Raw genomic sequence first — 15,845 nt, 5'->3', positions numbered from 1 at the left:
CAAAACAAAACAAAAGCCTACAAACAAATAGCAGTAAACCCAGAGTTTTAATCTGATGAGAATCAAAGAAATTTTAACTTCTTTCATCATGATCTAACTCTGTCTTGTTGAGTCATGTGGCATTAAGCGCTTCAGGCCTCAGCTGATTTTTCTCACTTGAATTTGGGTCTTCCCAAAGAACATCCTGAGTCACATCATTTCTATAAATAAGTATAAATAGATACTGGACATCCTTCTTTTCTGACAAGAATCTGTACCCAAGGCTACAAGAAGTGACAAGAAGTACATGCGTGCTTCTGTCTAAGGATACTATCTGTCGCATGTTTTGTCCTAGAAATAAGTGGTCTTCTCCTGCACATTGTTGCTGTAGCTTTTGTCTTTGGGGTTGTAGCCTGGAATCTGAGCCGGGATGTCTTGCTTGAGTCCATTCTGTAGGCCAGATTCAACCCCTTGTTTCCAGGCAGTGCCACTGTCAAGGTAATCCTGAGGAATGAGGAAAGACACTTATTAAAAGCCAGTGTAGACATGTTTAAGACCAACTTCAGGGGCATTTGGTAACTGCTGCTCTTTTATGAAGGGTGACATAGATATGTTCGTATTTCTAATGGCTGAATAGTACTCCATTGTGTAGATATACCACATTTTTTGCATCCACTCTTCTGTTGAGGGATACCTGGGTTCTTTCCAGCATCTCGCAATTATAAATAGGGCTGCTATGAACATAGAGCATGTATCCTTATTACATGGTGGGGAATCCTCTGGGTATATGCCCAGGAGTGGTATAGCAGGATCTTCTGGAAGTGAGGTGCCCAGTTTTCGGAGGAACCGCCAGACTGATTTCCAGAGTGGTTGAACCAATTTGCAACCCCACCAGCAGTGGAGGAGTGTTCCTCTTTCTCCACATCCTCTCCAACACCTGCTGTCTCCTGAATTTTTAATCTTAGCCATTCTGACAGGCGTAAGGTGAAATCTCAGGGTTGTTTTGATTTGCATTTCCCTAATGACTAATGAAGTTGAGCATTTTTTAAGATGCTTCTCCGCCATCCGAAGTTCTTCAGGTGAGAATTCCCTGTTTAACTCTGTACCCCATTTTTAATAGGGTTGTTTGGTTTTCTGGAGTCCAGCCATTAGAAACAATGAATTCATGAAATTCTTAGGCAAATGGATGGAGCTAGAAAACATCATACTAAGTGAGGTAACCCAGACTCAAAAGGTGACTCATGGTATGCACTCACTAATAAGTGGATATTAACCTAGAAAACTGGAATACCCCAAACATAATCCATACATCAAATGAGGTACAAGAAGAAAGGAAGAGTGGCCCCTTGTTCTAGAAAGACTCAGTGAAGAAGTATAGGGCAAAACCAGAACGGGGAAGTGGGAAGGGGTGGGTGGGAGGACAGGGGGAGAAAACGGGGCTCATGGGACTTTCGGGGAGTGGGGGGCTAGAAAAGGGGAAATCATTTGAAATGTAAATAAAAAATATATCGAATAAAAAAAAAGAAAAAAAAAGATATGTTCGTATTAATTTTTTCTTTCCCTAAACATCCTCAGAGTCCTCTCACAATCCTAACATTGGAGCTCAGAACATACAAAAGCACATCCTGCCTCCTCCTGAAGAGGGTGCTTATTGCCTAGTTCTTCTGTTCCTCAGCTTGCTCTGCATTGTCAGTCAGTGCAGTTAACTTAGAGCTCAAGCTGAGCATCATGGTTTTTGAGTGATGAAAAGGCGAGTCTTATGAGTCTCTAGTTTGTTGAACATAAATGTACTTCTTGGGCCGAAGAATGCATAGTTGATGTTTCTTTGACTCTAACTTTTCACTATTTATACTTGTTATGATCTGAATGTGAAATGTTGGTTACAGTTTCACATCAGCTGGTGACGCTGTGGGGAGATTGTAACTCTCTAAAAAGTGGAGCCCATCTAGATCACTCAGGGATTTTTGGGGGGGGTATATCTTGCTCTGATCTCTACATGTATTCACTTTCCTTCTGTTTCATCCCCACCAGGATTTCAACAGTCTTCTCCTTCTCATGCTGCTATCAATCGAGTGATCAGTACAAGTGCATGGGATTAAGCAATCATGGGTGAACCATTTGAAACTGTAAACCAAAACTAAATCAAAACACAAAAAACAACAATAAAAATCCACAACTCCTCATTTGAGACTTTCTGTGAGGAATTTTGGTAAGAGATAATAGGCAAAAATAACTAATGTAATATGGTAGAGAATGAGAAAATTGTGTCTATGTCATGCTATATAATCATCTTCTTTAGTTCTCAAATAGCAAAAGCTAAACAAAATGAAAATAAGACTTGGAAGGAGAGTTAAAACTGGAGCTTTCTGACTCCAAACTCACAAACTCTTGGGACACATTTGACTATGTCTTGTATTTTGTTCTGTTGTTTCTAAAAATTATTTTGATATTTTTTTCCTGGAACTCACCTCACAGGAGCAAAAGAGACTTTGGAAACTGACCACTTAGAGTGTCAACAATCCAATCATGAAGCACATTTGCCCATCAACCTACACACTTCAAGTTCATCAGCTGTGGGGCTCAGAGGCCAAAAGCTTGACCCTTTCAAGCCCTTTCAAGAAGCAATTGTTGAAAAGGGGGAGAAGGGCACACCCCGGGGTGGATGGCACTCTTCAGGGGTGACACTCCTTATTTAAAATTATCAACTAAGACCTTTGGAAAACAAAGATATTTGCATTACAATTCATAGCAATAGCAAAAATACAGTTATCATGTATCAAGGAAAAGAATTTCATGGTAGGGGTGTCACCACAACATGAGGAATACTATTAATGGGTCTCAACATTAGGAAGGTTAAGAAGATTAAACTCAATTGAAGGTTGAGAACTTAGTAAGCCAACAACTGCTTGTTTGCTTGGTTGTTGTTTTTAAATCTCTTAAATTCTTCTCTCCTATATTACATCCTGGCGGCAGTTCCTGCTCCCTCCACTCTTTCCTATTCCCCAGAATACACCTCTGCTCTCCCCCAGATCCACTTCTGGCAGGGGATGGGGTAGGAGGTGCAGGGAGAAAGGAGTCCTGGGGAATTCAACACCTGTTTTAAGCTCATTCACCTGCTCACCTGCTCTGTTTCCTGGTCATGCTGAACTCCACACCAGCACAGAGTTTTGTATTTCTTAGACCAAAAGCAAAATAAATTGCAAACTGGTCTTATTAAAAGTGGGTCGATGTCTTCGCCTCTTTGCTTGCCTATTAAGGAAAGGGAGATGGATTAAATGGCTTCAGTGCTCCAGGCCCCCTGGTTCAGTGCAGGCAATATTGACCTGAAGGCTGAGTTACTTTTGAACAGCTTGAAAACAAGCTTAAGAGGTGAATCCATAGAACTAGGGAGACTGCAGAAAGAGGTGAGAGCTAGCAGTTATAAATTCACAAACTGGAAGGTTGAGAGAGTTCAGGACTATAAAGTTAAATTGTGATAACATATTTATTTGAAAAACGATGCTCCGCTAGTAAATTTGGCAGGCTAACTGAAGAAATCACAGGAAGTATGTTTTTTCTTAAATTTTATCTAAATCATATATTTCCAGTATCCTCTAGGCCAGTATCTGTAAAATTAGGTTCATTCTCACTGTTTCTTTTTCTTCTATTACAGTGTCAACATCTTAGTGAGTCCTCCAGGATTCTACCAGCCAATCTTGACTCCCTTCACACTTTATTTCTGACCCTCAAAGCTTATCTGATTAGTGTCCTGCCCCTTTAAGTCCTACTGAGGACCAAGTCAGAATGAAATTTACACTAAGATATAAAGACTGATGAGGTCTCCTTCCAGAATCTTTGCAAATGTCCTGGCCAGGAAGACTAGTGTAAATACCACATCCTACAAAGTACTGGTGAATACGAGTGTCAATCCATCCAAAGGTTCCTGAAGGAAACAGTGTAGCAAGGGTTAAACACATTGATCAGATTCCTTCTGTGGCCAGTAATTATGTCTAAGTACCTTCGTGTGCCTCTCCAATATTTTGAGGTTCAAATAACATGTTCCACAGTATTACATCCTTCTGTCAAAAGGTGCTTTACAAGTAGAGTTCTAATTAAATTGGTATTTGTTAGTGCTTTCTACAGACTAGGCACACTTCAAACATGTATTGTTAGTATGGAACTTTATACTGATTAGTAAATAATGCATTAAGAAAGTAACCACCTGTGATCTTAAAAATTGTAGTATAATTTTTCTTAGGGTATGAGTGAGGGAGTGAGGGAGTGAGGGAGTGAGGGAGAGAAAGAATGAAAGAGAGAGAGAGATTGGTAGAGGTCGAGGATGGAGTGTGAGAGCTGACTCCTGTAATGAAGAATGTCAGAGTGGTTCTGGATCATATGTATTAAATCAGGCAAGGTAATATCTGTTAGTATTCTGTCTAAGCTCCACCCCACAATTACCTAGCAACAGAATACTAACAACATCTTTAAATAGACAACTAAATAGCAAACACTGTAAAAATAATTTACATAATATAGACAAGGGCCTAAAATTTGCTAACAAATTTTTCAGCACAAAGGAGATTTGTTACCCCAGAGGGGCAAGCAAGGGATTTGAGACTGCCTCTGAATCAGACAAAGATGCAAGCAGGTTTTTTGTTTGTTTTTTCATTTGTTTGTTTGTTTGTAGGTTTTTAAGAAAAAAACAGGAAGTGTGTGATAGGTTGGGTGGGTAAGTTCTGATTCAATATGTTGGCCAGGTAATAAATTTTAATTGTTGATCCTAGGTGTTTTGTCTCAGGAAAGAGTCAATGTCCAAATAAGGGAACGGAACCTGGGGGCTAGCTTGAGGAACATAATCTATGGTTATTTTTTGTTTTTTTTTTGTTTGTTTGTTTGTTTTTTAGCAAAAGAGAGGAAAAGGCTAAAAACTGCCTGTGCTGTGTTTGCCATGCCATGCTAGGGCAGGCTAGATTTCTTCAAAAGAGTCCTTTTTTCCTCTTAATTAGATTCTGAGTGTTTTGTTTCATTTGGTTTAGATGTTTGTTTCCCTAAAATCAAAAATTAAGAGTTCCGGAGAGAGGTAGTAGATGCTAAAGTGAGGGCAGCTCTAAATCTCTTTCTCTTTTTATGAACATAACAATGGTGCTGAAACCCAGGAAATCACAGGAAGGTTAAGAACTAAAATGTAACTCAACTAGGGATCTCTGTTGTTCTCCCTAATCCTAGTTTAGAACATCCTTCACCAGTAAGACCTTGAGGATCAAGCATTAATGAAAGTAACTATTTCAGTCTGTGACTATGGTATGTAAGAAAATTTTCAAATAACTGAATTTTATAAAGGAATAAAGCAAGATTTGAAGAGGAAGCATCACTATTCCTTTTATTCATTTACTTATTTTTATTTTCTGTGCATAGATATTATGTCTGCATTAATGTCTGTGAACCATGAACTTACATTGACCACTGAGGTCAGAAAAGGACCTCAGATTCCCTGGAACTGAAATTATAGACAATTGTGAGCTGCAATGTGGGTGCTGGGAATTGAACTCGGTCCTCTGGAAAAGCAGCCACTGATTTTAACCACTAATATATTTCTCCAGCCACCAAAATCACCACTTTTATTGCAACCTTGATTCTCCATCCTCTGAACAATATTGTACCAAGGCACAGACCCTGTGAGAACAGTTTAAAGTATATCTCCCATATCCCTTGTTTTTCATCTTTGTTGTCCCATGCACAGTGCACAGGCCTCAAAGCCTTATAATGAAATCCTGAATGTAAAATAACATGAAAATGTAAAATAGTACTTCGTTTGTAGTCTTCCTTCATACTTGCTGTTTCAAAGAATTTCTTATACCTGTATGATAACGGGATTGTTTCAAAATGTCTTACTTATTTTCTGATTTTTACACAGGGAGGGTAGAGGGAGAGGGCGAGGGAGAAGGAGAAGGAGATGGAGAGAGGGAGGGGGGATCAGCCTAAAGATGGTAGGTGTGTCTTTGAGAGGAAGACTTTTTTCACAATTTATTTTTTAATTCACATTATATCCCAATCTCAGCCCCACTCCCTTCTCTCCTCTCAGTTCCACCCTTGCAAATCCATCCACCCCATTACCTCATCCCCTTCCCCTTCAAGAAGGGGAAGCCCAGTTTGGGCACTACCCCACCCTGGGACATCTAGTCGCAGCAGGACTAAGCACCTCAGGAAGAAGGCATCTTGTGGTGCCCTCAGAAGCAAATCAGTGAGGTTGCCAGGTTGACAACGTCATGAAATAGGCCTCAAAGAGGTGGGGCTCCAGATAACCTACCTGTCAGGAAGCTGATGATGATTCCAGCAGCTATACATCCCAGGCAGCCCACAGCACTGAAGTAAAGGTAGGAGAGTGAGTACCAAGTGTCAGCGAGGACAGGTCTGTGGAGAGAAGCAGCTCAGGTCATCAACTCCGATCATTGTTCAGAAATAAGGACTCCTCCCTTCAGGGGCACTTGTTGTTCCCTTTGGGTTCTAGCTTCTCTTAAAATCCCAAAATTTCATATGCTGCTCTTAAATTCTTTCATAAAAATAATTATGAGTTACTTTGACTTTTCATTATATACAATTCACATCATCTCTGATTTATAAATATAGATATATATGTACATATACATGTGTATATAAAGAAAGAGAGAGAGAGGGGGAAAGGAGAGAGAGACAGAGAGACAGAGAGAGATTTTGCAATGAGGTGCATGTGTTCCATTCCTTGTCAGTTACTTACCTATCAATTTTTCATTAAACTCAGATTTACTGGAAAAATTGTGATAGACATTTGCCTATGTAAAGGAATTAACATAAAGTCTCCAAAGAGATGTGTCAGAGCTTTTATGGGATAAAAGCAGAGGATTATAGATACAGAGAAAGAACACAGCCTTCAGACACTGCAGTAGGATCAATACCCCCTTCTGTTCTTCAACACTCCAATGTACTACTCTTACTCTTGTTTATCTGAATACAGTGGAATGGCCATCTGTGGAACTCTTTGTGACCTCACAATGTTTATATATATATATATATAATTACATTCTTAGATTGTAGAATATAATTAGCATTCTATGATCTAACATTCTCAGATTGCAGGCCATACCTTCAAACAAAAAGCTAGCGATGTGGCTATGATTTTGCTAAGTCAATATTTCCTGATTCCAACCTAATAGTATGACTTAGTATGATATCTTTAAAGTCAGCATTCATACCTGCTGGAAAGCTGTGGGGCTACTGTTGCTGTTATGTTTAGATCGACACAATGGTCTGTTGATAGAGGCAAAGGTAATGTCTTAGAGTCTGGTGCAGGGTAAATGAAAGCTCCGATGGCCACCCAAAATGACAACGTGATTCCAGTAAGGAGTCCTCCTAGAGCACCCTTGAGGGAGAAAATTACAATGAGAGATTAGATGAACACTTTCCTTGCAATATTGATATAAGGTATTAATGCTTTTTTTTATATGACTAGTGATATGAGGAGATCCAAGCTGTCCACCTTAAATCTTAGTCACATACATTTGAAACAGCTCAAACTGCCTTCATTTCAACCCTCAGAAAGCAAATTTATTTACATATTTATTTACTTAGTTTAAGTGCTGGGTGTGGATTCTAGGCACTTAGGCATACTAGACCATAAACCCCCTCCCAGCTAACAAAGTTATTTTAAGTAAGAATAAGTTGTTCCTTAAATGATTTTTTTCTGCCGTCTCTTTATTCATCCTGTTACTCTTGAAGCCTTAGAGTTCAATAGAATTTCAGAAGCTATTAAAAAATTTGAGACATCATAGTCAATTTTTATCAAGAGATACTATACAGAAAGTCTGGCTGTGATTTCATTTCACAAATTAGAAAAGTCTCCTGACACTCTAGTTTGGGTTTTGTTTGTTTGATTAATTGATTGATTCTAAACTCGAGTAAGTGTATTTTTATTATTCCAGACTTTTAAAGGTTATATTTCTTAATAATCAGTTGAAAATTGATGGATAATTTATCCTGTAAAAAAGCAGAACTAATCTAACAAACACTAGGATTGCTGGAAAAGTGACATTAGACACTTCATTTTTTATTGAATATTTACATTTCAAATGTTATATCCCCTTTCCCAGTTTCCCTTCTGGAAGCTCCCTATCCCATCCCCCCTCCCGCTACTTCTATTAGGGTGCCTCCCCCACCCACCCACCCGCTGTTTGCCATTATATAGTTGAGACTTTTGTGGAAGAAAACAGCTTGTTGAGTTTCTTTATGTACAAAAGGAGTCCTTTGTAAGGGCTTAGAATGCTTTCTCCATTATTGTCTGGTGAAATTAAATCAACAGGTGTAAATGAATACTTGTGCTTTGACCTGGACAAGAGGTCTGCAAACTTCTGTAAATGGCCCAGGTACATGTTTTATGCTTTATGGTCTGTGAAGTATATCACAGCTATTCATCTTGGCCTTTGAACTAAAAGAATCATGAAAAATACCAAACACACGAGTTTGGTTTTAGTTCAGTCAGACTTTATTGATGGACATTAAAATTTGATATTAATGTATTGTTTTGAGGTTCACTTTGACTTTTGACCTACTTAAAAAATGTCCAAACATTCTTGGATTGCAGGTCATACAGCCAAACAGAAATCCAGCTATGTAGCTACGTTTGTACTATATCAAATTTCCTGAACTCAACCTAACAGTAAAAGATGCTGGCAAGTCAACCTAGGTAGCTACCTAGACAGCCCTATTGAGGCAGAAACTGCAGCTATCCCTGTAGTCCCTGCAAAGAAGATTAATGATAGAGTAGTTAAGGTCAGTGAACAAGAGAAGAGATGGCACAACTTCATAATATTTACTATCCTTTATATAGAACAACATGATTTTTCTAATAATCATGAAGATAATCAGAAGAACTAGGGCAGACTAACAAGGATAGTCTCTATTTCACTCCTCCTCTAATTTTTGATATTAAAATGTAAAAATATCATGTTCCTTTTTATTTCCTCTGAACACCTTGATCTCTTTCAAATTGAAGGCCTATTTTATTGATTGCTATTCCATGTATGTGGTATGTATATACGCATGTGTATGTGTGTGTGCATTTTTAAATACAACTTGATTAGTATGTATAATATTACTTTTATGTGTATGGTTTCATGATTGACCATTTTATACTGGATAACCAATTCATGTGCTCTTCCCTGGGTAGACTATTTCTCCCCCCTCACTATTCCTTAGTAGCATGTATTACTTTGTGTAGAACTGAGACCTTATGGTCTTTCCTATGTCCACATAAGCATGGCTATTGTTTTTCTTTTAGTATGTATTCTAGTAAAAATGTACATTACTGAATATGTCTTTTGAATGTATGGGTTTAATAACTAGGTATTTCCACAAATTATAACCTATGACATAAACATTTTTATAAACCTAAATACCACAGAAAAATTTTCAGTCTCCTAATAAGAATGCATAATTTTTATAAATGCCAAAATGTTCACTAGATGTCCAAGTTCACTACCTAATTCTACAAAACTACCTATTATAATATCAGCAAAACCAGATAACTATCTTCATATAACCAGATCAGCCATCAAACTCAATTTATATATAACTACAGCAGGCTTTCTGAGTCACTGCAATCATGCATGTAAGTGTGTAGAGGATTGCAATACAAGTGACTGTTCAATTAGACAGAGAAAATTATATTTTAAATGGTTTTAATTGGTGCTACATTACTTTTCTTAGAGTTTTTTCATCTGGCCTATACCTGATATACACTCTACTTACATTTATTTACAGACATGCAAAGGGAGATCTAGATGCGAGAATATCTCTGGCTTGTCCTTTCTATGCCTTAAGCATTTGACATATGACCATTCCAGGTCAGTTCTTCCCTAATTTGTTTTTGGCTCTAAGCAGGTTTTAGTACAGTCTTATAATGGAAGGCCCAGGACCTGTTTAATTCTATACCTTTGTATATGTATGTTTGTAACATACAAATATAGGTGACATGAATTTCAGGAGCTTTGTTGGTAAATTTCCTTGTTTGTTTGTTTGTTTGTTTGTCTGTCTGTTTTCTGGCAAAAACAATCAGCCTTCCCAAGTAGAGGGAAGAGGAAAAAGAAAATGAAGATAATGAATTTGAACTGGGCTTGTGAAGAGAGGGATAGAATCCTTACCTTCCAGTTTACAAACGGAAACACGAGTCCCAAAGTGAATAGACCTAGCATCGGTCCTCCACACATGCCATGAATGCTGAGGGCAGCCTGTAAGACAAAGCAGACTCTATCAGCCTGACAATCCCAGGGCATTTAGAGCCTCCCCTCACACCACATTCATTAATCATATGTTGGAGCTACATTCATTAATCATATGTTTTTAAATCAGTTATAAGTTTATTGTCAAGAATTGTATAAGTATATAATGATATATATGCATACCATTACAAATACAGAGACAGCTCTGCATATACTTACATCGCAGTGTGTTTGTGTGTGTGTGTGTGTGTGCGTGTGTGTATGTGTGTGTCTGTAGCAGATTCTGTCCATTTGTTAGGTGCAAATATCTGCATCTTATCTTTTCAGCTGTGTGTTGGGTCTTCTGGAGGGCAGTCATGATAGGACCCTTTGTGTGAGCTCTCCTTAGCCTCATAATATTATGGTGATCTGTGTTATTGATATCTTAGCATCCATTTATTTATACTCTCTCTCTCTCTCTCTTTCTTATTTTTTCTCTATTTATTTTTCACATTTAGTTATTCAAGGTAAAATTTCCAAGTGTAGCCCTGGTTGTCCTGGAACTAACTCTGTAGAGCAGGCAGGTCTACAGCCTGGTCAGAAAGAGAGTTCAAGGGGAGCCAGAGAGGATTGTTACACAGAGAAGCCCTGACTCAAATAACAAAAACACAGACAAACAAACAAACAAAACCCAAAACAAACCAAACTCAAAATCTCTTGATATTTTTTAAAAGACTGTTGTTGGTAAAGAAAATGTAAAAATTTAAAGGCAGACAAATCCAGAGGTTTATATGACCTTTGCCCACTCTTTAAAAGAAAATAGACTTGAGTGTCTTTCTAGCAGCCACACGTTTCTTTTCTACAAACTTTTTCACTGTCATGAGTGAGTGTGGGAACTGAATGAGTCATTGTCTAGAGTATATGGATGGATTTTCTTGATTGTCTAGGATGAATATTCTTGACTGCCCATCACCTGGGTGGCACATGACAAACAAATAGATAGCTCTCAAACACTGGACTACCAAACAGGCAGCATACATCATCTGATATGAGGCCCCCAACACACATACAGCAGAGAACTGCTGGGTCTGTGTTCAATCAGAGATGATACACCTAACCCTCAAGAGACTGAAGGCCCCAATGAGTTTACACGTCAGGTGAGGTTGGGGGTGAGGGGTAGGGACATCCTCGTGGAGACAGGAGGGTGGAGAGGAGGTATGGAATAAGGAACAGTCGGAGGGTGGACAGGGGTTGGAGGGAATAAAATCTGCAATGTAAAAAAAAAATAAACGGACAAACTAAAAAAAAGAAGAAGAAGAATAAATTGGCTTCAAGAAAGCCTATCAGATTGACTTCTCTAGGAGTTGAAGTTTCTGCTATTAACATATTTATTCAAATTTTACTTCCTCCTTGTTATTTAAAAATATAAATGGCCAAGAGATCTTCCCATTTCCTCCAGCTATAACATATGTTCTTTTTTCCATAAACATGAGCTACAATGTATTATTATGATTTCTTTTCCTGATTCATTTTCAAAGACTTCAATCTCTATTATCACTTTGATAACATAGGGGCATATGAAATTAAATTTCTTTTCCTTTGTCTTTAGTTAGTTAATATCTGTGTTATTTTTGTTCCTGGAGGTAGGATTAATTCATCATGATGTAGCAGCTCAATTTTGAAGCTAATTACTAGCTATCATAAAAAGAGTCAATAAAATAGTAAAGATGTGTATCTACTCTTGAATGGAAGAAGGACTTGAAATGCCTTATGCCTCAGAGCAAAAACAACAGAAATTAGGTTCTAATTTCTAATTCCAAGAGGTTCTAATTTAAATACATATATATTCAAATGTTCCCTGTGTGTGTGTGTGTATCTATAATCTATGAAGGCAACAAAATGTTATTTTTACCTCTTTTTTATTGTCATTCAGTATCTTTATTTGGAGACAAATTTATAGCTAGTCTAACTTGGTATCTTCTTTGAAGTCTATATTCCTTCTGAGCTTCTCCCACAATAAGAGGACGATGTAGACAAATGTGTACTCTATAGCTCTAGAGCTGCTTACAGGGCTTGTCAATGGCATTTAGCTGGCTTACTTTGCTTAAAATGTCAGAAGGCTATCTTAGACCCACTTCCAGAACTTTTTCTCTGGTGATGATTTAATGTGGACTCCAAGAGAAAACTCAGAAACATGTTTGTGTCCCACATGTTAGGGGTGGCCGTAAAATGCCCATCGCTCTCACTGTATTTGTCAGTGCTGTCCCCTGCTATGGAGCCTTGATTTTTGTGACATGGCTTCTGGATGTTAGAATGCTTATGATCTAGAGAAGATCTGCTTTAGTAACAATAAAAATGTCTGGAAATATTATATGGCAAGATATGTGTCAACATTTTAACATTTTAACTCTCAGGAATCTTAAAAGGCTTTTGAGTTTTAATCAAAATGAATCTTGTCACCACTTCACTACTTTTGGTGTCTTCCTCTTATGAAAGGAATCCAGCTGAAATTTTACATCATTGGTTAATTCAGATCTGCCAATAGTGAATATCAGAACATGAGACACAAGAAATGGGCTAGATTAAAAGCTAGGAGAGAAAAGAGATGCAAATCAGAGGTGTCTCACTGGGGCTCTCTGAGGCCCCCATTACTGAGAAAGTCTTCCTGCTCTCCTCTGACACATCCTCCAGCACACTATTTCAAGATAAACAGTTTTTGTAGCCATTGGATTTCTCACAGCCTTCAAAATACTAATATATGTTTCAGCACATGTGTTAAGAGAATACCATAGGTGTGGCCTGATGCAGATGAGACCTAACTGTGGCAATTGTCTCCCTTGGAACCTTTCACAGACTGAAACTTTTCAAAACACATTTTGTAAATTCGTACACTAAAACAGGACTTGAATACCTAACTTAAATATATGAAACACGAAACAAGAACACTATTTAAAAGAAGTGATTTAGCTATTATGGCACTGAAAATTATGGCCACCAGCACAACCTATAAGTATATGCCACGTGTATAGGCATAGTTTTTGTGAAGAGGAAAGTTGACTCAGTGCTGTCATTCAGACATGTGAGACTTGAGTTTCTGTTGGTTTCCATAGAGAAAACCAGAATCTGCATATTGATTTACTATGTTCAAATAGTGAAAAAGTAGAGTAAAAAAATAACAATTGTTTTTATTTACTCAGGTGCAGCAAGAGAAATGACTGATCACTGTAGAGACACTCACCTCATCAGAAAGACAAGATAGGGGTTTCCATTGCTAGCCTGCCAGCGTACATGCTGTGTGGACTGTGTGGCACACATTTGAGCCAGTCAAGTCAGTTGGCACACATTTGAGCCAGTCAAGTCAGTTGGGCCATAATATTCAGCTGAACAAGAACAGAAGGATGAGTCTAGCTATCTTAACTCACTCACTATAGATACCAATTTCTTTCCATCAGTCACTACGGGTATCTTGCCTCCTCTACAACCTGTCACACCTCAATTACAAAAGAGCTGAAAATGAAAAAATCTCTTAATTTTTTCATAGACTCATAATTTCATCAAATTGTATGATTTTTTAAAACTCCTTATCACAGTAAAAAAGTGAAAACAAGGGCTCACAAGGTACTGGAGGGAATGTGAAAACACATGTTCTCTGAACTGAGAAAATAGACCCATAACAAATCATACTGTTACCACTTTTACCTCCTGAAAGTAATTTTGGTTGAAATTTTCATGTATGTTGCAATTGGATCCGGTTTCCATAAATATTAATGTTGGGCTTTAGAATAATAACCATGGCATTAGAAAGGAAAACAGGGGAAATTCTGCTGTAAAATCAAATGTCTTCTCCCTCTATCATTACCTGTACAACACTCCCCATGAGGGATGCAACCACAGCCATGGAGGTACACATAACACCGAAAAGGAGGCCTGCAAGAAAGAAAACATGCAATGATATATTTCCTTAAGGTCAACACTGAACACCTATCCCTGTGTTCAGCTCAAGTCCTACTGTAGAAAGAAAACTTTCTGTACACAGCCAGCATAGCCCTACTCAGCACATTTGTAATCTTTCCTAGGGAAAAAGAACTTGAGTCCAGGATTTAAAGATTTCTTTCTCATGTTCCAGAAGTCTGACATGTGGGACAATGTGAATTTGGAAATGGTCTAAGCAAATCCAAGCTAATTTTGTAGGCAATAATTCCAGGTTGGCTACTCACCAGCAATAAGCAGAAGCAGAAGCTACTGGACTCTTTATAATACAGACAGATTTTCACCTTTAATGTCTGAATCAGCATTAATACACAGTACCACACAGGCTCCAAAATCTGAAAGTGTTTCTTTCTTTTCTTTTTCATGTTTTATTCATAGCATCTTTATCGTCCTTAGTAATACTATAACATTGTTACAATTAGTGATCGATTTGCTCATATATAAGCAAACAAATTTGTTTATACACACACATGTATATGATGTCTCTTATGCCACAGAAGCTTGACATTGAACTCATTTTATTGTCTAGTGACTTTTAAAGGTGATTTCTTCTCTTTAAAAAGTATTGGTTTTACCCATTTTAAAACCATTCTAAGAGCATGTTCCTATAATAACTCATCAATATAATAAAGGGAGAGACAGACAGAATCAGAGAGAGCAACAAACACAGTGGCAGTATCATTCTTAGTCAGTGTGGTCACTACTGTTTTAATAGTTAACTTGGAAAAGTCTAGAAACACTTGGGAAGGGAATCTCATTGAGGGATTATCTGCATCAAGTTGGTTCATGTGAATGTCTGTTGAGGATTATCTTGTTGACTTTGAGGTAGGAACACAAACACACACACACACACACACACACACACACACACACTGTGACTGTTGCCATTCTCCTCTGCATAAGGTATCCTGAACTATATAAAATGGAGAAATCAAGCTGAACACAGCATACCTACACTCATTCTCTCTGCTCTTGGCTGTAGAGTTAACTAGTTGTTTCAAGTTCCTGTCACCTTGGCTTCCCTGTAATGATGGACAGTAACCCATAAGCTGAAATGAAGCCTTAGTCTCCTAGGTTATATTTGTTATACTAGTTTATCCCCAAAAAGGAAATGAAACTAAAACACCCAAAGATCTAACCTAGCTCCTAATATGATTATTGAATCAATCTTAATAGATCCTCCCTAAAGGTTGAGTGCTACGCTATACACCAGGGTAAAAAGTCAAAACTATTCTTTGTACTAAAGGTTCACATTTTGAAAAGAGACTACACTAAAGAAATCCAAAAATGTATCCCAAAATACTTGCACAATGTTGATTTTGCCTTTCAAAATCTACATCAGCTCCAATGATGAGGCAACACAGTACAGAAATAACTTCTTCCTTAGTCATACTTTTCCATGAATATCTGCCAGTATTTGGAGATTGTATTGGCCGCGCTGCCCATTTTCTCCCTCTGGGGTCTCTAATTAATGCAGTGAAAAAGATCTACAAACTCCAGTGCACAAATACGTGATTGTTTCCATCTAACCTTGTTCAAACATAAATAAAGGAAAAAATATATCATCATATCATTCATGTACAATGAGACCATAGATATTAGTGAATATATAATGAATATTTCTAGAAATAATTCACCAAATAATCAGAAAAAATATCACTTAAAAAC

The 15,845-nt window shown here is 37.7% G+C and overlaps 1 protein-coding gene across 1 annotated transcript in view; it reads right to left on the bottom strand.

The window, feature by feature from the left end:
• Window positions 1–330: 330 nt before the first annotated feature.
• Window positions 331–15,845, bottom strand: part of Slc5a12 (solute carrier family 5 member 12) — a 43,967-nt gene continuing 28,452 nt past the window's right edge. Inside the window, exons 10-15 of the mRNA XM_052181395.1 lie at window positions 14,047–14,114; window positions 10,131–10,217; window positions 7,188–7,354; window positions 6,266–6,369; window positions 3,101–3,228; window positions 331–483 (exon numbers count right to left, since the gene is read on the bottom strand). Of these exons, the coding sequence (XP_052037355.1) occupies window positions 331–483; window positions 3,101–3,228; window positions 6,266–6,369; window positions 7,188–7,354; window positions 10,131–10,217; window positions 14,047–14,114 (707 nt within the window). The remainder of the gene's footprint in view (window positions 484–3,100; window positions 3,229–6,265; window positions 6,370–7,187; window positions 7,355–10,130; window positions 10,218–14,046; window positions 14,115–15,845) is intronic.

The sequence above is a fragment of the Apodemus sylvaticus genome, chromosome 5 (genome assembly GCF_947179515.1).
Source record: "Apodemus sylvaticus chromosome 5, mApoSyl1.1, whole genome shotgun sequence".
Taxonomy (NCBI): Eukaryota; Metazoa; Chordata; class Mammalia; order Rodentia; family Muridae; genus Apodemus; species Apodemus sylvaticus.
Note: the sequence above shows the minus strand (reverse complement) of the source record. Positions and strands in the feature narration are given on the sequence as shown.